The 24,177-nt window shown below is 49.4% G+C and overlaps 1 protein-coding gene across 2 annotated transcripts in view; it reads right to left on the bottom strand.

The window, feature by feature from the left end:
- LRRTM4 (leucine rich repeat transmembrane neuronal 4) overlaps nt 1-15,975 on the bottom strand; it is a 685,760-nt gene extending 669,785 nt beyond the window's left edge. The window contains exons 1-2 of one of the 2 annotated variants that reach the window (XM_029065787.2): nt 15,802-15,975; nt 11,672-13,233 (exon numbers count right to left, since the gene is read on the bottom strand). In XM_029065787.2, coding sequence (XP_028921620.1) covers nt 11,672-13,233; nt 15,802-15,805 — 1,566 coding nt within the window. In that variant the 5' untranslated portion in view covers nt 15,806-15,975. Of the gene's footprint in view, nt 1-11,625; nt 13,234-15,801 lie in introns of both variants that reach the window. The other variant, XM_029065789.2, reaches the window with a different exon arrangement.
- Nucleotides 15,976-24,177: the final 8,202 nt, after the last annotated feature.

Raw genomic sequence — 24,177 nt, 5'->3', positions numbered from 1 at the left:
TCCACACACTCAATGATTAACCGACTGAACTTATTTCACGTGTGTTTTCCCTCAGGTTTTAGATAGGACACAGTCAGGGTGGCTGAGCACGGGCCCGGGAGTCAGAAGGACCCGGATTCTAATGCCGGCTCTGCCGGTTGTCTGCTGTGTGATCTTGGGCAAGTCACTTCACTACTCTGTGCCTCGGTTCCCTCATCTGTAAAATGGAGATTGAGACTGTGAGCCCCACATGGAACAGGGAGTGTGTCCGACCTGATTAACTCGTATCTACCCCGGCGCTCAGGACAGCGCTTGACACATTGTAAGCACTTACCACTATTATCATTCCAAGCGCTTAGTACGGTGTTCTGCACATAGTAAGCGCTCAATAAATACTATTGAATGAATGAATATCATCATTAGTATTGTTAGGTAACATTCTTCCCACAACTTACATCTATCTACATAGAACGTGTTGAAAAAGTCAGAGAAAAACCAATCGAGCCCATAATAATAGTAATAATAATTACGTCTTTTGTTTAGCACTTACTATGTGCCAAGCACAGGTCAAAGCACTGGGGTAAATACGAGATGATGAGCTTGGTTAATGAGATAATACAAGATAATGAGGTCCCTGTCCCACATGGGACTTACGCTCTTTATCCCCCTTTTACAGTTGGGGTCACTGAGGAGCAGAGAGGTGACGTGACTTGCCCAAGGTCACACAGTAGACAAGTGGCAGAGCCAGGATTAGAACACATATCATGACTCCCGAGCCTGTGCTCTTGCCATTAGGCCATGCTGCTCTGGCCATGTATGTGCCCAGATTTTTCTCCATCGTGAAAATCCTACCTTGCGTTCGCTGAGACACCCTCCCTCCCACACCGGTTCCGGAAGAACTGGGACCATCAGAAGTCACCATTAACTCACTGGAAATGGAGCTGCTCTCTGACTTCACGCCTACAGGTTGGGTTTGGCTCATTTAACTTCAAAGTATTGCGATTCAATAGGCAATCGATAGGGTAAATGTTTCTCACTGCAAGCTCATCAACATCGTGACGATAGAAATGGTCGAACCAGATCAAGAGCTCTGGGAAGAAAGGCCAAGCCAATGGGAACATGCACTCAAATATAAGCTGAAGCGTTGCGTAACTATCATCGCTGTGGTTATATAAGTTCATTATGGGGAGGGAATGTATCTGCTATTCAGTATTCTACAGTGTTTTGCAGCCAATAGAAGCAGCGTGGCTCAGTGGAAAGAGCCCGGGCTTGGGAGTCAGAGGTCATGGGTTCAAAACCCGGCTCGGCCACTTGTCAGCTGTGTGACTGAGGCAAGTCACTTCTCTGGGCCTCAGTTACCTCATCTGGAAAATGGGGATGAAGACTGTGAGCCTCACGAGGGACAACCCGATGACCCTGTATCTCCCCCAGCGCTTAGAACAGTGCTCTGCTCATAGTAAGCGCTTAACAAATACCAACATTATTATTATCATTATTGATTGATTGATTATAGCACTGGAGGTTTGGCATGACTTTGTCATCTCTGCCCCAAATGAGACTTTCTAATTTTAGGCAGAACTCTAGAGACGAAGACTACGAGGTCCTCTGAGCCAACAGAGGAGTAGGATATGAAATAAAGACCACAGTAGAGATGGATTTCATGGATTTCACCACCGTTCTGATGATCCCCAAAGGTTTAGCAAATCCCAGTCTAGTAAACTGGCTGGAATTATTTACAATTAGAAAGACAAGCATAGCCATATCCTCCAAAGAATAAAATGAATGGACTACCCTTAGAGAAAATCATTGAGAAACCAGGATTGTTTTGGTTTTGGATTTTGATTAGACTGTAAGCCCATCAAAGGGCAGGGGCTGTCTCTATCTGTTACCGATTTGTACATTCCAAGCGCTCTGCACATAGTAAGTGCTCAATAAATACTATTGAATGAATGAATGGATCATCGAGACACTGAAGATTTGCCAACTGGATAACGAATTTTGAGGAGAAGTGACTGGTTGAGTAATTATAGTTTTGAGAGAGGATTCACAAATTTTCAGGAGATGCCGGATAAGGAATTATTGCTCTGGCCCCTTCGTCAGTCGTCAAAAGAACGTGCTTTTAACAAGGAGTTTATTTGTAAAGTTCCAGATTCTTTATAACAGTCACACATGAATTTTATGCATAACGCTGAAGTCATTGACTTTGGCTTTTAAAATCTGAAGATATTACAGGTATCGTAGCAAAGGAGAAACGCCTTATTTCATCTGTGAAACACTTGACGCTCGATTTCTTAAATTATTCAATTGCTAATTTACATTCATAGTCCTGAATAGTCTTAAAATCTCTTTTGCAAAAGTCGGGACTGCAGGGAATTATAATAATAATGGTTTCGGTTAAGCATTTACTATGTGCCAAGCACTGTTCTAAGCACCGGGGTAGATTCAGGGAAATCAGATGGTCCCCCGTGGGGCTCACAGTCTTACTCCCTATTTTACAGATGAGGTAACTGAGGCACTGAGAAATGAAGTGACTTGCCCAAAGCCACCCAGCTGGCAAGCGGTTGAGTTGGGATTAGAACCCACAACCTCTGACTCCCAAGCCCGTGCTCTTTCCACTAAGCCACGCTACTTCTTGTTGTGGGGATCCCAAATAAATCGCTCAGTGTTGAGGTCTTCCTTTGTGAATGCCAGACCAGCATCCGTTCAATCAATCAATGATTTTTATTGAGCACCTACTGTGTGCCAAGCACTGTACTAAATGCTCGGGGGAAGACAATACAAGAGCATTAGCAGACACGTTGTCCATAGGTCCCTGTTTGCCGTGTTTCCACTGAAGCAGTCAATACAGTGAGCGGGTAGGTGGGCACAAAGTTCATTTAATCTTCCTGCAAACCCTTAGCAAACCCTCCATACTACGTTGGAAAGACTGTAGGCGCGTTCGTCGGATTTCAAGTTCCTAAACCTTCTGTGTCAAAACACCGACGTTAACCTTAACCTCACAGCACTAATAATAATAACGATAATAATAATGATATTCATTTGTGGTATTCGCTCAGCGCTCACTATGTGCCATGCACTGTTGTAAGCAATGATACAAGATAATCAGATCCCATATGGGACTCACATTCTATGTAGGAGGTAGCACACGTGGTGAATCCGCATTTGGCAGATGAGGGACTGAGGCACAGAGAGCGGGTACGTGGTGGAGCTGGGATTAAAACCCAGGTCCTCTGATTTCCAGGCCTGTGAATTTTCCACTTGGCTATGCTGCTTTCTCGTCCTTATTTTTATCCTCTACGATTTTCCCTGACTGTAATTCTGTCTCCCCGACACTAAACTGTAATATCCTCCTGGGCAGGGAATGTGTCTACTAACTATTGTTTAGTACTTTCGCAAGTGCTTAGCTCAGTGCTCCGCGCACAATAAGAACTCAATAAACCCAATCGATTTATCCATTGATCGATGCACCGTGCCTATTCAATGATCCTGTTGACTAGCTTTTTAGTCTATAAGAATCCAGGCTGATCGAGCTAACCGCCTGAACTTTTATTTGAGAGAAACAGCCACCTCACTTCATAATCGGATTCCCCTTCGTAATTAAAAATGTTAAACTAATGATCGCCATCTCCTCAAATATGGCAGAAGGGATTGGGACTCCCAACGTGTTTTTATCCCACTGGCCGGTCGTTGGCTTTTTCCTCCAAACTGAACTTTAATTTCTAAAGGCCTGCCAAGGATTTTACAGAGAAAATCCCTCTGTAATCCTGCTCTTTGGACTTAATCTGTCTTTATGAATATTGAGATGGCTCAGAATGACTCAGCCGTGAATAACGGGATCCCGATTCGAAAGGACGAGGACTCTGATTTTTGCACGACCCCTACTGTCTGTTCCGGTGTCCCAAGCAGAGTGGAGAGCATCCATTCTAAACTCTGCTTGAAACTCAGGCACTGACGATCCCTGAATGACCGGAGACCAGAAACTGATTTAAGGAACCTCATGTGGTTTCTATCGACTTAGCAGTGGGACAGATGGAAAATGGCTTTACGTTCCACGCACATACATGTGAACAAGCCCAAAGAATCCCATCATTCAACGCTCTCTGGAAGAGCTGCTGCCTTCTTTTTCCACGGAGGTCTTGAAATAAGAGTTTCCCTCCTTCCTCTTTCTCTCTCTTTAGGAGCCGAATCAATCAATCATATTCACTGAGCGCTTACTGTGTGCAGAGCACTGAACATGTCTGCTAATTCTGCTCTATTCTCCCAAGTGTTTAGTTCAGCGCTCTGCACATAGCACTCAATATGAGTGATTGATACGAAGCATTTGGGAGAGTACAGAGTTGGTAGACACATTTGCTGCCGACAAGGAATTTATAGTCTAGAGGGACCCAAGGTTCAGTTTAGAGCTGAAGAAATCCAAGTCAGCAGAAGTTATATGGCATTTATTTATTAAATGCTTACCATGTGACAGGCATACGAAGCGCTGGGGTAGATACGGACTAATTGGGTTGGCCATAGTCCCTGTCCCTCATGGAGCTCACATTTTCCAGATGAGGTAACTGAAGCACAAAGTAGTGGGTGACTTGCCCAAAGTGACCCAACCCATTAGATCCCAGGCCCTTCTGGCTCCCAGGCCAGGGCTCTAACCACTAGGCAACGCTGCTTGTCACTGGTACAGAGCCCCCACTCGTGGGTAAGGCCAGAAAGTTGGCAGACACAAGGGGCTCTCACTGTTCTCCCTCTCTCTCTCCCTTCACTTCTCACTGAAACGTAGACTGGGAGACTAACGCAGGTAGAGACCATTCATTCCGAGGGAAAAATGATCCCAAGAAACAGGGAAATGATAATAATGGTATTTGTTAAACACTTACTACAAGCCAAGCACTGTGCTAAGCACTGAGCACTAAGGCCAATGTGGCTCATGCCTATGACCTACTCCCCTTCCGCATCTCTGCAAGGAATGGGTTTGTGACCCGAGAAGCCGAAGGGGAGAGTCAAATGATTATCATTATTATTATTACTTTTATTATGACATTTGATCCTCTCGGGGTCACACCTGAAGAGATTCCAGTCCTCTACCAGTTTCGACTACAGGAGGGAGAGTCAAGCTGAGGCCTATCCATTCCATTCCTAGCTTGGCCAGTGGCCAGCAAGTGGAAGGCCATCGGCTAGGAGTCAAAATTCACCCGCACTGGGCGGCAGCGGCCTGGGAGAGAGTCGAGGGGGGAGACTCTAGTTTACTGCGCGGAAGGAGGGTGTGGTAAACCACTACCGGATTTTTACCCAGAAAACTCTCTGGATGCACTACCGGATGATTGTAGGTGGAGGTGGGGTGTTCTGGGAGATATGTGTCCATGAGGTGACAACATAAGACAAGATTACATTTGATAAGTGTGTGTCAAGCACTGTACTAAATCCAAGGATCGATGCAAGTAAATCTGGTGGGTCAGAGTCCCTGTCCTACGTGATGCTCGCAGAGTAAGTAGGAGGGAGAATTAGTATTGAATCCCCATTTTGCAGTTGTGGAAACTGAGGCATAGGGAAGGGCAGTGAATTGCTCAAGGTCCTACAGCAAACAATTGACGGAGATGAGATTAGAACCCCGGTCCTCTGATTCTCCGGCCCTTGCTCTCTCCACTACGTCTGGCTGCTTCTGAATGCATTTCCCAGTATCTTTGTTTCTCCCGGCCTCCTTTCCTCTTCTCCCACCCCTTCCTGCATCATCCTGAGTCGCTCCCTTTATTCATCCCCCTCCCAATCCCACGGCACCTATGTCCATAGCTCTAATTTCTTTATTTCTATTCCTGTCTGGCTCCCCCACTAGATTGGATGCTCGCTGTGGGCAGGGAAAGTGTCTGCTTCTGTTCTAATGTCCTCTCCTAAGCATTGAGTCCAGTGCTCTGCACACAGTAAAGCACTCCATGAACATGACTGAATGAATGAATGACTAATGGACGAGACCAGCAGAATTTTCAAGTGGTGTTGAGCTCACTGTCTCCCGGGCACCTTATCGCCACTTCCATTTCGCTGTTGAGTTGTCCCTCTCTCGGGACTAGGGACGAGGGTGAAACGGGGCCAGAGGTGGAGCTCAGCAGGTCTGTTTTTGCGGAGCCCAGGCTAGAGAAGCAGCGTGGCTCAGTGGAAAGAGCACGGGCTTTGGAGTCAGGGCTCATGAGTTCGAATCCCAGCTCTGCCATTTGTCGGCTGTGTGACCGTGGGCGAGTCACTTCACTTCTCTGTGCCTCAGTTCCCTCATCTGTAAAATGGGGCTTAAGACTGTGAGCCCCATGTGGGACAACCCGATTCCCCTATGTCTACCCCAGCGCTTAGAACAGTGCTCGGCACATAGTAAGCGCTTAACAAATACCAACATTAGAGACATTTGAGGGCAAGAGGCGAGATCTCACCTCTGACCTCTAGGCCAGGGACTCCTCTTTCCTTCATCGGCCTCATTCACACCCTCCCCCTTTCCTTCCCCCGGACTACCATCCTTGAAATACTCTGCCATTCTGTTCCCCTAGAAACATCAGAAAATGCTCGTAGGCAAGGATACTACCGTGAAGTACAAGTTTAACATTATTCTTAGAGCTACCATCCTTAAAACAACTAGGTCACAATAACTGGCTAGGGGAATTCTGGATCCCTCGAATACGTTAATACTCTTCCAGGCGTACGGGTGGAGAATGAGAGAGGTCTGGCCACGCTCCTACGGGGGAAGCTTTACCCTACAATTTCGACGCCAGGGTCGGAGGCGTTGTGAGGAGAAGAATTCCGCGAGGAAGAAGCCGCACTTTTTTGTTTTGTGGCACTTGCTACGTGCATACCATGTGGCCCGCACTTATCTAAGCACTGGAGCAAAAACAAGATACAAGATCAGAATGGGCACAGTTCCCGTACGACATGGAGGGTCACAGTCAATGTCAGTCAATCACTCAAGCGTATTTATTGAGTGCTTACAGTGTGCAGAGTACAGAATTATGTGTTTGGGAAAGTACAGTTACAATCGTTATTCATTTATTTATTTATTTACATCAATATCTGTCTCGCCATGTAGACTGTAAACTCACTGTGGGCAGGGAATGTGTCTGTTCATTATCATACCGTACTCTCCCAAGCGCTTAGCACACAGTAAGCACTTGATAAGTACGATTGAGTGAATACAATATAACAGTATAACGGACACATTCCCTGCCCATAACGCGCTTACAGTTTGGAGGGGGAGAGAATGCCATGAGGTACAGAGATTTGTTGGGGGCTGAAGGAAAGCATATTTTTAGCATACTTATTGTTCTTAATCATTTGAGATGAAATGGGATTTTGATTTTTTTAAAAAATTCCAAACATAAATATAACCGATTTTCATTTTTTTATGACAGCTGTTAAGCATTATGTGTCAAGCCCTGTTCTAAGCACTGGGTTGGATACAGGTTTATCAGGCTAGACACATTCCCTCCCCCACACAAGGAATGGGAGTGACTAGGATTGAATCCCCATTTTACAGTTGAGGGAACTCAGGCACAGAGAAGTTACATGACTTGCCCAAGGTCACTCAGCAAGCAATTGGCAGAGCTGGAATTAGAAACGAAGTCGTCTAATTCCCAGGCTCACACTCTCCGCTCTGCTTTTTCATAATTTTGTGGCCCGGGAGCTACCAGCAGGAGTATGTGAGTGTGTTAGGACTGGGGGGAGGGACTCCAGTGACCTTTACCCTTTAGATAAAAGGCGGACAGTAATGGCAGTGGTAACAGTTATGGGGGGATGGATCTGAATTCCTCCCAGATGGAGATGTTCTTGTGAGGGCAGGAGGAGGGATGGAACAGGGAACCGGTTTTCCAAAGTTTCTTCCTCCTCCATTTTCTCTAGCCCCTTTGGGCTGTTTCTATTGACTCAGCCTCAAGACACAAGGGGGATGAGCTGAGGAAGATCTAAAGGAAAGGAGAAAGGTGTGGGGTCATCGTGGGCGGAGAAAGGAAGAGAAAGAGGAAAGGATCACGGGGACGAGAGGCAGGCCATTCGGAGCAGAAGTATAGGGAGATCTCTGGCCCGAAACACAATCTGGATTTATTCAGACACCCATAAGAAAAAGAAAATGAAAGAAAAGTTTAAGAGTAGATACTGAGGTTAAAAACCAGGTAAGCCTCCATGTTCTACCCCGAAAAGATATCAGATTTGTACTAAGAAGAATCGACGGAAGATACGCTTAATGTGTTTTCATAAACCGGTGAGCAGTATACACAGCAAAACACTCGGTTTCCGCAATAACCATCACTAAAACTTGCCGTCGATGCCCATTTCAATTTTGACCCCTCCCTTTCTTTCACGAACAGTACCAGGCTTAAATCTGTTCTACGATCTCTTAATGTCTTAAAACGTTATACGACGTCGAGCGAGCGTTTAAATGAGCTACTTAGGATAGAAAAAAGGCCAAGTCTACAACAGTAGCTCTGATGGTCAAATTCTTCACCCAAATGTTGAATTTAAAAGACGACATTCCAACTTGTAAGTTTTTGTGGAACAGCTCCTTCCTCCCGAAATCCTTTTGTCTTAAATACCGTCTCATTTTGAAAAGCGTCCACCACTGGCTGAAGTACCCGTTTAGATACTCTGCTGAATTTCAAAAGTCTTGTTCAAACCCATGTTTCTGCTCTATTGAGGAAGAGCAGTAGTCCTAAGGATGGTCACAATTAAACTTTATTCAATAGCGTCTCTTTAAAAACAAAGTCCTTTCAAAAACAAGAGCTATCAAATCGGTCATTCTTTCAGTTTTGTGAAAAAAAAAATCCTCTCAAGAAAATGCTCTCAAAATTCTCTAGAGAGTAATCAAATTGTATGAAGAGGAAAAGAAACTAGATGGTTTTTTGGGTTCTTTTGAAGGACCAGCACTTCAAAGTTAGAAAGCGACCTTCTTTTACCTTTAAAAATCTGACTTCTCTCTGAACGGTGAGATAGGGCACAGTGAATAAACCAGTCAAAGCTACTGTTTGGCGAGGATTAGTTATGGGGAACAAGTCCCATTTTCAAGTCAGTCTTATTTAATTTTTTAAGGATGACCTCTTGTCCCCTCTAGACCGCAAGCTCCTCGTGGGCAGGGAACGTGTCTGCCAACTCCGTTACTGTACTCTCCCAATCGATCAATTAATCGTCCGATTCACTGATTACGGTGTGCGGATCGCATTGTACTATCCACTTGGCAGAGTCCCAAGCGCTTAATACAATGCTCTGCACACAGTAAGCGCTCTCTAAATGCCACTCATTGATCGATTCTCTTTTCTAGTTATGATACCTTTTATTGCTTCAGATACGGCGAGAGATTTTTGCCAATCCGTATGTATCGTACGGTGCAAAGCCGTATTTGCAGGTGGAACCTGGTCACTATGGAAACGACAAGTGTTAATATCAAAATTGCAAATGGTATTTCGGGGCGCCTCATCGATATCGTTCCAGACCTCTGTGCTCAAACTCATCAGGGCTTCCGTGTCTTTCGTAGGGGGACTGCCAACATGCAGTATTAAATTCCATGTAGGAATCAACCTCAGAGCAGGAAAACCAAACGTTAAATCAAGGAGCTGGGGCTTAATAAAATTCCCGTCCTCTCTCTAAATGACTCGATTCCAGAGAGTTTCATCTCGTGGGTTTGGTTACAGTTATATTTCCGGGAAAAGACCGTAGCATAGGACCCGGTGGACTGAAACAGGCCCGCCTACCGACCCGGGCCTCCGACATCGGATCCAACCCTCCCTAGGTGGTATTCCCTCTCAGATCAAGTTGTGGATTCCTCCAGATTTGTGTTTTTCCTCATTCCACTTGACAAAAACCATCGCTTCCTCTCCAACGCAGAAAACGCTGATTCACCTCACTGCCCCTTCCCCTGTGAGCTCCCTCCCCTTCTCTGTTCTCCCCTCTTCCTCCACGATGAAGTGATTCATTCATTCATCCAGTCGTATTTATTGAGCGCTTACGGCTTGCAAAGCATCACACTAAGCGCGAGCGATCATGAACGTACAAGGCACACGTACAGATTGAGGAAGGAGTCGCCGCCCGGATGTCTGCGTGTAAAATGCTCCGGAGCCCCTCTAGCATCCCCGTCCGCCAGTCAACAAACCAAGGACTGTCCGTGGGCAGTGCCATCCACACCCAGCTCCCGCTGTAACGTAACAGACGGCGTGGCCATTTACTCTTCGCCGCCCGGGAAGGAAAACTATGAGAAATCACCTACTACTCCTGTCAAGGAGACTTCCCCACCGGAATTTGTTGGTGCTTCCCTTCCCGGACAATCGTTTGCCTGAAATGAGCAGAGTTATCATCGCTTCCAGTGTTGCTGTTTGAGTCACAGGATGTTTGTTGTCTCTTTACCATGAATACTGAAAAGGGAAAGGGGTCATAAAGCCTCGGTTCAGTCATCTTTTGAAAAACGCGTCCGATGTCAACTAGCGGTTAAAACCACACGCTCGCAAGGCCTCTACCGGGGTGTGCTCTCCGGGATGAGGCCCCGCTAACCCGGTTTCCTCCCGGCCTTTAATTCCGCCTCAAGATCCCTGCAGCCGGGCGAAGCCAGGGCCAAGTCAAGATTAATTCTGAGCTGTCTCCTTTCCCCCGTCATTATGTACACATGAGCTATCTTAAAATCTAAACCCTCGGAAATGTTGGACGAGATCTCATCTATTGATTCCCTTGGCAATGGAAATCCATTCCCAGCTGGCTATGCCTTTTAAAATATTGCTTCTGAATTTCAGATGAGAGTAATGGTAACACCGAGGAAAAATAACTGGAATTAAATCCATATTTCCACCCTATTTAACTGAACACCAGCTCCAGGGTCCCCGGGATTTCCTCTCGGGATGTCAACGCCAATGACAGACAAGTGCTACAGTCGCCGATGGCCGATCTGGGTAAGCCGGGGAACACGCCGTCGGCACGTAGGCTGAGCTCCGCCTCGCCTTCTAATCCCGAAAAGAGCCCGGGTTTAAAACCGAAGCCTCCCCGGAGACACTCCCTCGACCCGACCATTAAGGTGAAGCGCTCCGCTTCACGTCCCCAGTTTGACCGAACGCTAGCCCAGTAGAACTTTTGACATCGTCCGGTTTGACGTAGAGGTTCGTGACGCGGACCGCGGACGCCCAGCGACCCAGCTCCTCCACGGAGGACCTGCGCTTTCAGACCGGTAAACTAGGCAGGTCGACCGCCCAAATCGACCCTCTGTCCATTTCTCTTTGGTTTATACATCCTCTTCCGATCCGGAAACCGGGATTCTGGGTTTGCCCTCCGTTCCGCACCCCTCTCGTTAATCCACATAAAAAGTCGTCAGAGCGAACGGCACGTCACGAGCCTCTGGGCAAATCCTTTTCCGAGTCCATGCCCGCCACCCCCCGACCTCCAAACCATAGATAGAGAGAGAGATGCTTTAACGGGGAGGTCCTGACAACTGACAGGTCCTCCTCCTCCTCCTCCTCGATGGACTCCCCCTCGAGTCTGAGCGGTTTGGACGAGATAACGCCAGACCCTCCCTGGTGGCGGGGGCAAGGACGGGGGAAGGGGGGAGGGGGTCGCGATCGAATGAAACCAGCTTTCACCCCGAGCGCCACCCGCCGGCCCGAGGCTCACGAATCCTCCCGAGCGATCGGAGACGCCTCGAGAGCTTCCGACATTTACCTCTCCTTCCCAGCAGCTGAAATGCTTTTAGGTTCGGGGTTCATACCTCACATTCTCTGGAGCCAGAAATGGTGTATGTGCAGGGCCCAGATCCATTGACCGATACGTCCACGGTCTCAGAGTTTGTCGGTTTGTAGTCCACATAGTACTCCTGCAAGGGGGAGTTCATCTGCCGCTCGGACTCCCGCGCCTTTTTCCGGCGCCTCTTCATGAGCGAGTGCTGCTGGAGCTGCTGCTTCATGCTGGCCGGGTAGCGCTTCCAGGAGACGTAGATGACGAGGAGGATCATGGCCACGGACAGGAAGAGGGCCACGCTGCCGGCGATGATCTTGTGGAAGGACACGTGCTCGTACTCTTGCTCCGGGCCCGGCGTGGGGAAGGCCGGGGCCGGGCTGGAGGCGGCGGGGCCGGGCCGGTGGCCCTCCGGCCCGGAGCCGGTGGGCCCGGGCCCCGGGGGCGGGGGCGGGGGCGGGCCCCGGGGGGTCCGGGCCGCCGGGGGCGGCCGCTCGCTGACCGGCGCCCGGCCCCGGGCGCAGATGTCGTAGGTCTCCACGGCGTCGCTGACCCTCTCGCCCTGGATCTGCTTGGGCCCGGCGCAGATCATGGTGCTCTCCTTGTTCCCCTTGAAGCTCTTCAGCCAGGAAAACAGCGGGCAGATGCTCTGGCCGCACTCCCACATGTTCCCCGACAGGGTGATGGACACCAGGGAGATCCAGGCGTCCACCGTCTCCTGGGAGACGTTGGTCAGCTTGTTGGAGTCCAGGTTGAGCTTCTGCAGGTTGGGCAGGCTCCGGAAGGTCCCCGGCTCGATCCCCTGGATGTCGTTGCCGGCCAGGTCCAGGTTGTGCAGGGAGGTCCAGGTCCAGCCGAGGCCCTGGCTGATGGAGCGGATGCGGTTCCACTGCAGGTAGATGGAGCGGAGGTTGAAGAGGCGAGGGAAGTGGGCGAAGTTGACTTTGGAGAACTGGTTGTGCTCCAGGTGCAGCTCCTTGAGCTTCAGGAGGCCCGCGAAGGCGTTGCGGGCCAGGCTCCTCAGCCGGTTGTAGCCCAGATCCAGGAAGTCGAGGTTGCGGCAGTCTTGGAAGACGCGGACGGGCACCGTCTTCAGCGAGTTGGATCGCAGGTGCAGGATGATCAGCTTGCGCAGGCCCTTGAACTGGCCGGGCTGCAGGGCCTGCAGCTTGTTGTAGGACAGGTCCAGGTTGCGTAGGTTAGGCACCGGGTGGAAGGTGCGGTTGGGCAGGTGGGTGATCTTGTTGGAGCTGAGGATCAGCTCCTTCAGCCGCCGGATCCCCTGGAAGGCCTCCTCGTCCACCGAGCCGATGTAGTTGTGGTCCAGGTAGAGCCAGACCAGCTGGTTGAGGCCGGCGAACTGGCGCGGCCGCAGCTTCTGCAGGCTGTTGAACCTCAGCGAGAGGCCCTGCGACCCGCCCGACACGTTCTGCGGGATGTCGGCGAAGGCGTGGGACTCGCAGTACACGATCTTGCCATCGCACCTGCAGTTCTTCGGGCAGGCGCGCTGGGCCCCGGCCAGCATGGCGGACTGGGCTGTAAGGAGGAGAACGGACAGCGCGCTCATGCCTTGCAGCTGCTTAATCGAGCGGAGACCTACGGCGGGCAGAGAGAGACAGACAGACAGCCGTTGTTCAGCGACGGCGGCGAGCGGCGGGACGGCGGCCGTCGGTTACGCGCCCGCCTCGGGCCCGGGGAGACGCCCGCCCTCCGCTCGGCCGCCCCCGTCTACCGAGCCCTTCCCGCCGGCGGGCCCAACGGGACGCTGAACGCGCGGTTCCCGGCCCGCGACGCGTGGCTCGGTGGAAAGAGCCCGGGCTCGGGAGCCGGAGGTCGGGGGTTCTCGTCCCGGATCCCCGACTTCGGGGCAAGTCGCTTCACTGCTCTGGGCCCCGGTTGCCTCACCCGGAAAATGGGGATGAAGACCTTGAGCCCCACGTGGGATAATCTGATTGATGACCTTGTGTCTACCCCAGTGCTTGGAACTGTGCTTGGCGCATAGTAGGCGCTTGACAAATACCAACATTATTATTATAATGATAACAGAACGATATTATAACGGCCCGGGTCCCTCGGGGGGGGCTCGCGGACTAAGCGAGGAGTGGGGGCAAATCCCCATTCTGCAGACGAGATCGCTGAGGCACAGACGAAGGGAAGCAGCCCGTCCGAGGTCGATCGGGGGGCGGGCGGCAGACCCGGGATGATAATCAGAACAATAACAATAGCGATAATATTTGCGAAGCGCTTACTACGGGCCAGGCACCGTACTAGGCGCTGAGGCACTGTACTATGTGCCGGGATCAGAAACCAGGCCTCTGGACTCCCAGGCCCCATGATCTCCCTGCTAGGCCACGGCTCCCGAGCGGCGACCGGACTTCTTTCGAGGCTTTCCCCGTCGAACCGATTTAAAGACAACCCCTTTGACCTCTCCCGGCAGTTTTTCCCGATGGATCATTGTGACTTTCGTGTTTGTTTCTTCCTCCCTTTCTCGCCCGTTACGTGTGTGTGTGTGTTCTGGGGGGGCCGGGGAGCGGCTGTGCACCCTTCAGGACCCCCCACGTCCGAGTTCCATCAGTAAACAGGTCCCTCGGCCCGAGCCCGCAAGGGAACATCCCGACTGCCGAACGGCGGGCTCTTCGCAACAGACGGATCTGTCGGGTCACCCTTTAATGCCCAGGATCCTATAGGGGAGCAAAACGTAGCTGCCGATCGTCCAGAAAACGGGACTTAACGTGACACCCCTTACTGGTCAGTTCTCCCTAAATGAGGAAGAGGAGCGCTAGATGGACGTCGGAGAGGGATCGATACGCCGGAAAGTTTAGCCTGACGTACAATCTGCATTTGTGCATAATAGCAGAGATTTAAATACGCGCTCGGAAAAATGGCACGGTGACCCATCTGAACGGAGGGCCCATCCCGCCCCGGAGACTGACTAACCCGGGAAAGCGATTTCAACCTGTTAATGGGATCTCTACATCCGGAACATTCACTGAGGTCGGGTGAGGCGTCCCTGGTACAGGGGTTGCTTGTGAGCTCCGGGGGGACGCTGCAAAGTTAGGCTGTCCGTTGTGGCTGGAGTAATCACCACAGGGAAGGAGCAGGCTTTCTTTATGTTAAATACCACGTTACTGAATCCAGTCGCATTTTCCAAAGTCTGGAGCCAACTGAGGAAAGGAATAGCAGTCCAGAATCTCCCCCCTCCCTCTCCCACCCCATCCTCTCAATCCCTTCTGACGAGGGTTTCCCTCCAATCTTCAGTCATGTAAAGACCCTGAACCCTGTACCGTCCCCATCTTGCTCACAACAAACCCCCGGCCCCGGAGTGACGGATTTTTGAGGCTGCCCTCTCCTCGTCTTTAATGATTTTATTATTCCTCAGACCGAAAAAAACCACCAAAAAAACGACAGACGGTCCTGAGCTGCAGGTTTTATCTCTGACGGCTGGTCAGCCTAGATCCTCAATCTAGACCTTGTCTGAATCAGTGACCCTGCCTTTCGCTTGAATGGGGAGATTCTGAATTTCAACCTTGATCTTGTGCTAGTTCCTCCAGAGAGAACGACGGCCTTGGGGAAATACGTCCTAATTCTTTCGGGAGGGAGAAGGAAAAACCAGCCTGTCGGACTTGCGAGAATATAAGGCTTGCGAATGACTGCTGGAGATATAGGGAGCTATTATTGGGAATTTCATTCCAAAAAAGGAATCAGCCTCGGGTATCTTCCTCTGTAGTAAACCCTCGGCTTCCAAATCTTTCGAGCCCCTTCCGACCACAGATATCATCCAACTACAGACATGGTTAATCCCAATCTGGTGTGAGTTGTTGACTGTAAAGATCTCTTTAGATCCTCATCTGGGTATGCCCAGAAGGGAGAGATATCTCTCTCCGGCTCTCTCTCATACGCACACACGATCTCTCTAGATCCTGCTCAGACCATTTCCAGAATTTACAGGTTAATTTCCCCCCAGAAGGAAGGAAAAAAAATAATAGATCTGAAAATATAATAGTAACTCCAGTGAGTCACCTGCTCAACTCAGGGACTACTGCAGCCGACCGATCCCCCCTTTTGACCGGCTGATTCCGTGCGGGAGAAATGAACCCCCCCCACACACCCCCCCACCAAGAGCTGCAGCTTGGCTAAGAAGGAAACAAACAAAAGTTCACTTACCCATCCTTTGTCCGCCAAAAATGTGTCCCTGCCTTTCTCGGGGTCTCGACGTGTTTGGTCTCTCCTGTCTTTAAACCACCACAACCTTCATGACACAGAGCCGCTGTCACTCACGCCACAGTGCTCCAGCATGCGTGCCAGGACACACACAAAGTTCCCAGAGGGAATGAGGAGGGGGGGGGAAGGAATAAAAAAATTAAAAATAAAAAAATTGGGGTGGGGGGGTGGGGGAGGGAGGAAGCAGGCAGGGGGGAGGGGGTGCTTGACTCTAGACTCTGAGGGCCATGGTGTGATTCGCCAGAAAAGCCATTAGTGATAATTGGCCATCTGTACTTCAGAGCTCTAGCATATCCCGAAGGTAACCAACTTCTCCGAAAAAATCTTCCCGAATACCTGGCAATCCTTATTGTGCCGGCTTTGGCCATTCCCGGATATAGCGGTTCTTGCCCTGGACCACTTCCATTCTAGAAGCGGGGGCTTCGGGGGGGGGGTGGCTCCCGGATCGAAGGCGACCCCGATTTTAAAAGCTACGCAGGAGAGGTCGATCCATTTAGCCGGTCAGGTTGGAGGTGTTTTTGGAGCCGGGCGGAGAGGCAGCTCCCGTCTAATTCGGGAGGCTTTCCGGAGACGGACGATGCTTCGGAGCCGGTGGCTGCTTCTGCTTTAGTTTGGGATACACTGAGTGCCCTCCACTGGAGAAAGCAGATTGCACATTAAAGGCAGGAACAAGGGAGCCTGTCATGGCTCTGCGGCCTGCCCTCTTTCCGAAAAGAAAATTAAAGGCACAGGATCGCTTTTCTCTTCCACGCTACTCAACGGGGAGGTCACGCGTCGCAGGGGAGATGCTGAATAACGGTCCGACCCGGCCCTCCGGGCACCGCATTGAGCGATCCGCCCGTGGGGCGAGTTTCCCCGGCCTGGAAGCTGGCCTTCTGGGCATTTTCGGGAGGGTTATTTTCTTTGTCCAACCAGTAGAGTCATGAGGGTTATAATTAAAACCGGAGCGGAAAAGGCAGCGATGCAGAAATGCGCTTCGGCGGATCGGCCTGAGAAAACGCAAGCCGGTCCTCTAGATGGGAGGAACTGTTGACGTCCCAAGTTTTGGGTTTTGGTTTTGTTTTTTTTTAAGTTTCCAAACTGCATCGTGAGAATGGGAAATGTTTCATTTAGAGGCTGTCGGGAAAGCACAAGATCCCAACCCGGTTGCGTCGCAAACAAATTATTCGACCAGCAACTCTTCGCCGATGAAACTGTTGACGACTCGGATGAGGGGTTAGGACGAGGTTTCTCGGGGGTTGATGGGAGATGAGAGGATTTTTGGATCCCGCTCCTCTCCCGCTGTCAGAATCCGGTTTTCCACTGTACATCTAGTTTGTTGATTCAGAATTTTGAAAACGAGAGCCGGCGAACTGTTCAGAAAAGCGGAGGGAATGGATTATTCTGCAGGTCAAATGAGGAGTGAATAGACGAAAGATACAAAAACCAGATGAAGAAATCCAGGGTGAGAAGCAGCGGGGCCTAGTGGATAGGGCACGGGCCCGGGAGTCGGAAGGTCACGGGTTCCGATCCCGGCTCTGCCACATGCCTGCTGTGTGGCCTTGGTCAGATCACTTCACTTCTCTGGGCCTCAGTTCCCCCATCTGTCAAATGGAGATTAAGACTGTGAGCCCCATGGTGGGACAGCGACCGTGTCCAGCCTGATGTGCTTGTATTTACCCCAGTGCTTAGTACAGTGCCTCGCACACAGTAAACGCTTAAAAAATACCACAATCGTTACCTGGGTTCGAATCCCGGCTCTGCCACTTGTCAGCTGTGTGACTGTGGGCAAGGCACTTCACTTCTCTGTGCCTCAGCTACCTCATCTGTAAAATGGGGATTAAGACTGTGAGCCCCACGTGGGACCGCCTGATTCCCCTGTGTCTACCCCAGCGCTTAGAACAGTGCACATAGTAAGCGCTTAACAAATACCAACATTATTATCATTATTACTATTATCATTAACAAGACTAAACGACTTAAAGGATGCTTAGACAAGTTCCGTGCATTAATGAGGAGTCATTCTTTGAAGGCGGTCCCTGTCATCAGTCGATAAAGCCAGCAATCAAACTTATTTATTGAGCAAATACTGCATGGAGAGTGTGAGCAGAGGGCCTGAGAAAATACCAGTTCTCCATTTTAGTTGTCCAAAGAGTCCCAGCTAAGCAGCAGGAAAGTTTATTTTCAGAGCTCCCCTGAGGTTGCTGGCCCTGTGACAGCCCACAACCTGAAATCAAGCGGTCTAGACCCGGCTCTGCCACTGAGCAGCTGTGTGACCCTGGCCAAGTCTCATACTATGCACCAAGCTCTGTACTAAGCACTGGGGGTGACGGAATTGATCAGGTCAGACACAGGGACTAACAATCTAAACAGGAGGGAGAACAGATATCGAATCCCCATTTTACAGAAGAGGAAACTAAGGCCCAGAGAACTGAAGCGACTTGCCCGAGGTCACACGCCAGGCAAGTGGCCGAGCCGGGCTTAGAACTCAGGGCCTCTGCAACCCGGAACCGATTTTCCCGAAGGGACGTTATTATAAATGAGGCATTAGTTTCTGACCCAAGGCCGCAGACCCTAACCCAACTAAAATTTCAGAGAAGGGTGTTTTCGGTCAAATAAAGACGAGTGCTACGGTGACCTTAACGAATAGAGATTCGGTCAGAGACACTTAGTGGTAGGGCAGATGACTTTTACTTCACTGGGAGCAAATGCGTGGAGAAACAGCGTGGCTTAATGGATAGAACACGGGACTGGGAGGCAGGAGGTCATGGGTCCTAATCCTGGCTCCGCCACTGTGGAACTTGGGCAAGTGACTTAACTTCTCTGTGCCTCAGTTACCTCATCTGTAAAACGGGAATTGAGATCGTGAGCTCCAGGAGAGACAAGGCAGCGTGGCTCAGTGAAAAGAACACGGGCTTTGGAGTCAGAGGTCACGGGTTCGAATCCCAGCATTGCCACTTGTCAGCTGTGTGACTGTGGGCAAGTCACTTCACTTCTCTGTGCCTCAGTTACCTCATCTGTAAAATGGGGATTAATAATAATAATAATAATGTTGGTATTTGTTAAGCGCTTACTATGTGCCGAGCACTGTTCTAAGCGCTGGGGTAGACATAGGAGAATCAGGTTGTCCCACGTGGGGCTCACAGTCGTAATCCCCATTTTACAGATGAGGGAACTGAGGCCCAGAGAAGTTAAGTGACTTGCCCACAGTCACACAGCCAAGTGGCAGAGCTGGGATTCGAACTCATGAGCCCTGACTCCAAAGCCCGTGCTCTTTCCACTGAGCCACGCTGGGATTATGACTGTGAGCCCCACGTGGGACAACCTGATTCCCCTGTGTCTCCCCCAGCGCTTAGAACGGTGCTCGGCACATAGTAAGCGCTTAACAGATACCAACATTACTATTACAAGGGACTGAGTCCAACCCGATCCGCTTGGATCCATCCCAACGCCTGCAAATCATTAAGTGCTTAACAAATACTGTAATTATTATTATTACTAATGGATAGGTCAGCTTTCCCTGAAGGCTCTCCCTCCCACGCTATTCTACCCCCTGGTCCACCCTCCTCTGGCCTTAAGCTCTCCCCCTCATCCTTCTCCTCCTCTTGAGACTTTTAACTATTCCTTGTTCCCCTGCAGGTTCCGAGCCTAGGCCATAAAGGAGGCCGGCATCGTGAAATCAAAACTCACAAACGGGAGAGTGGAAACCAGGGCTAAATTTAGATCCCGCATATGTGCCGTTCACCGAAACTTGAAATTTCTCATTTCAAGGACGGGCTTTATATTCTATTTTGCCCTTCTGATCCCTTAATTCTCTTCTCTCCCTCTCCACCTCTCGAGCCTTCTCTCAATGACTTAAAAATAACAAGCAGGGTGGTTGAGAGTTTATAAAAGTAATATGGTATTTTCGAAGAGCTCGTTACGAGCCAAGACCTGTAGCATGGCTTCCTAGGTAAAGCACAAGCCTGGAAGTCAGAAGGACCTGGGTTCTAGTCTCAGCTCTGTCACGTGTCTGCTGTGTGACCATGGACAAGTCACTTCGCTTCTCTGGGCCTCAGTTCCCTCATCTGTAAAATGGGGATTGAGACTGGGAGCCCCACTTGGGACAGGGACCGTCTCCAACCTGATTGGCTTATATTCACCCCAGTGCTTAGTACAGTGGATGGCACATAGAAAGACCTTAACAAATGCCGTTGTTATTGTCATTATTATTATTACTAAGGGTTAAGGTTTCTTCATTCGTAGAATGGAGATGAAATACGTCTTCTCCCTCTCCTCTATACTGTGAGCCCCACATGACACAGGGACTGTGTCAGATCAGATCGGTCTGTATCCACCCCAGAACTTAGTACAGTCCTTGGAAAATATTAAATGTTTAACAATTATCATTATTACTATTGTTATTATTATAATAGCTACAAGAGGATCAGTCCCTATCCCACATGGAAATCTCCATCTAAGTAGGCGGGAGAGCAGGTATTCCAACCCCATTTTACAGAGAAAGAAACTGAGATTCAGAGAAGTCAAGTAACTTGCCCAAGGTCATGCAGCAGGCAAGAGGCAGAACCATAATTAGAACTAGGTACTCTGACTCCCCGAGCCTTCCTGATTCCACTAGGCTACACTTTTCGGATTCGTGAATTAGATGAGTTGAAATTAAATGTAACCCTGCAGCTTTTTGAACCATGTCATTTTGGCGTCGACATCTCTCTCTCTGAAACCACCTACTCTTTCTAAAAATAAGCCAAAATTTCACCTGAACTGCACCCCAAATTCCCAAATTCCATCCTGTGGAATTTTGCTTAAACTGCCTCAAACAGGTAAAGGCTCCGTTTCATAAAACTTTTACAAGATCAATCACAACTCCAGAATCATCTGGCATAGTTTTCCAAGTTTTGGGAGACTTTGTTCCAAATAAATAGTAAGCACTTAACAAGTACCATAATAATGATTATTAGACTGGGAGCGACCTGTCAGACAGGGATTATGTCCAATCTTGTTCTATTTTATCTTTCCCAGCACTTTGCACAATGCTTGGTACGTATTACGCACTAAATAAATGTCATCTTCTTATTAGCTGTCCCCTACTCAAGTGTCCGGGGACGAGGATAAACCTACACCTAGGGTCTTGGACTCCTCCATCCCCGAAGAGACAAGCACCGGGTAACCTCCACCTTTCCTCCCACCACTGAGCGTCTCCACTCCTAGCATGATCCGGGCCCTCCAGGCCGGGGATAAAACCTGCTCCTGCACGTTCTGCGGCCTTTTGTATATTTGCGTGGCTCAGTGGAAAGAGCCCGGGCTTGGGAGTCCGAGATCATGGGTTCGAATCCCGGCTCTGCCAATCGTCAACTGTGCGACTGTGGGCAAGTCACTTAACTTCTCTGTGCCTCGGTTACCTTATCTGTAAAATGGAGATTAACCGTGAGCCTCACGTGGGTCCTCCTGATTACCCTGTATCTACCCCAGCGCTTAGAACAGTGCTCTGCACATAGTAAGAGCTTAACAAATGCCAAATGCCAACATTATTAAGTAAAGAAGGGAGGTGGGGTAGGGAAGGGGCGAGGTGTTGGACTGCTTTAAAGCCGACGGTGAGGAGTCTTTGTTGGGTGAGGGACCGGCTGGGCAATCACTGGAGGTTTTTGAGGAGGGGGCGGTGACATGACCCGAATGTTTCTGTAGAAAAATGATCCGGGCAGCGGAGTGAAGTATGGACTGGAGTGGGGAGAGACAGGAGACTGGGAGGTCGGGAAGGGGGCCGATGCAGTAATTCCAGGGGGGATAGGAAAGAGATTGATCATCGGTAGATCAAACACAGCCCCCGCCCAAAACGTATTGATTGCGATATTTGTTAAGTGCTTCTTACGTGCCCGACGCTGTACTAAGTGATGGAGTAGGTAACCTGTCCAGATATAGGGAGGACGGGGGAGGAAAGTTAGACATGGAAAAGTTAAATGTGTGCCCAAGGTCACACAAGAGGAAAGTGACATCATTTGGAGTGGAACTCAGGTCCTCACACAAACATTTATCCTTGTCAAAGCCCCTGTTCTTCGTGACAGTGTTTTTTTCCCCCGGCAGTATTGAAATATTTTGCTCGTACATGTTAATGAAGAGCAGAATTGAGATTCGACAAAGAGAAAATGGATAAAGTGCTTTTACTAGACTACAATTAAATACACCGTTTGCCGTTTTCCTTTCCTGAATGAAAACAGTAATTTGAATGTTAAATACAGAATGTGTGCAGTATGCTGAATTCCATATTGAACTTTTTAACCCTTGCAGTCCCCGGTGACCGTCTTCAGCTGCGGCTGGGTTAGGATAATGAAAATCTCATTCGGATCCTCGTAATTCATTTTTAATCAAAAAGGCTAGAAGACATTTTAGCTCTTCTACAATCTAATTTCGTATCTGTACCAGTATGGACATTTTGGCCAGGAGATCTACCTAACTGTCCATAAAGGAAGCTAGCAATCGTAAGCAATGTGTAACTTTGGGCAAGTCACTTCACTTATCTGTGCCTCAGTTCCCTCATCTGGAAAACGGGGATTAAGACTGAGAGTCCCCTGTGGGAAAGGGACTGTGTCCTACCCCGATTACCCTATCACAGCACTTAGAACGGTGCTTGACGCGTAGTAAGTGCTAAACAAATACCGTAATTATTATTATTACAATGCGACAGAATCAGCAGCCACGTTCCCTGCCCGTACCGAGCTACAGTCTGCCTGGCTGGCTATCTGTCTAAATGGTATTTACCGAGTCCTTATTTTGTGCGGAGCACTGTACTAGGCCCTTGGGAGAGTACAATATAACAGAGTTTGAAGTCATGTTCTCTGCCCACAAAGTTCTTTCCATCTATTCCCTTGCCAGAATGCCTATGTCAGGGCAAATTTGAAACATCAAATCAATCAATCAATCAATATATCAGAGAAGCAGCATGGCTTAATGGAAAGAGCACAGCCTTGGGAGTCGAAGGTCATGGGTTCTAATCCCGACTCCACCACTTGTCAGGTGTGTGACTTTGGGCAAGTCACTTTGTTTCTCTGTACCTCAGTTAACCCATCTGTGAAATGGGGATGAAGACTGCAAGCCCCATGTGGGACAACCTGATTATTCTGAATCTCCCCCAGGACTTAGAACAGTGTTTGGCACATAGTATGTGCTTAACAAATACCATCATTATCGTTATTGTATGATATAAATGTGTTCATAGAGAGAAATAGGTATCTCAATAACCACCCCCGATGATGGTAACGATGATGAAGATGACCTACGCAAATGACTTTCAAGTTTTCAAGCCCAACAGAAAAAATATTTCGGTGAATGTCTTTCATTATATGAGGTGCAATCATGCAAACACACACACACGTGATATCTCTACTTGGATGCCCTCCCGTCACCCCAAACAACATGTCTGAAACAAAACGTCTCATCTTCCCACCCAACCTGTGTCCTCCCCATGACCGTCCCATCAGTGTTGACGACACTACCGGCCTTCCTGTCTCTCAAGCCTATAACCCTGGCTTTATCCTTGACTCCTTTTCATTCAACCCGCATATTCGATCCAGCACTAAAATCTGTTGGTTCTACCTTCACAACATCATTAAAATCGACCCTTTCCTCTTCGTCCAAACTGATATCACACTAATCCAATCACTCATTTCATCTCACCTGGATTACTGCGTCAGCCTCTCTGCCGACCTCCCCGCCTTCTGCCTCTGCCCACCCCAGTCCATACTTCTTTCTGCTGCCTGGATCATGTCTCTACAGAAACATTCAGGCCACGTTTTCCCACTCCCCAGGAACACCAGGGGTTGCCCGCCTACCTCCGCAGGGAACAGAAACTCCTCACCATTGGCTTTAAAGCACTTAATCACTTTCACCCATCCTACCTCCCCTCAGTACTCTCCTTTTACAACCCAACCCTTAGTTCCTCTAATGCTAACCTTCTCGCTTTGCCTTCAGCTGGTCTATCTTGCCGCTGACCTCTGACCCACGTCCTGCCTCTGACTTGGAATGTCCTCCCTCACGCCTGACAATGACTGTCCCCCATTTCAAAGCCTTACTGAAGGCCCATCTCCTCCAAGACACCTTCCCTGACTAAGCCCTCTTTTCCTTTCCTTCAACTCCCTTCTGCGTCTCCCCGACTGGCTAATTTATTCATCCCTCCCAACCCAGTCCCACAGCACTTATGTCCATAGCTGTCATTTCTGGATTTACATCCATTCATTCATTCAATAGTATTTATTGAGCTCTTACTATGTGCAGAGCACTGTACTAATCGCTTCGAATGGACAACTGGGCAACAGATAAAGACAATCGCTGCCCGATAACGGGCTCGTA

This window comes from Ornithorhynchus anatinus, chromosome 5 (assembly GCF_004115215.2).
Source record: "Ornithorhynchus anatinus isolate Pmale09 chromosome 5, mOrnAna1.pri.v4, whole genome shotgun sequence".
NCBI classification, from domain to species: Eukaryota; Metazoa; Chordata; class Mammalia; order Monotremata; family Ornithorhynchidae; genus Ornithorhynchus; species Ornithorhynchus anatinus.
The sequence above is the reverse complement of the archived record's forward strand: the minus strand, read 5'-3'. Positions and strand labels throughout refer to the sequence as shown.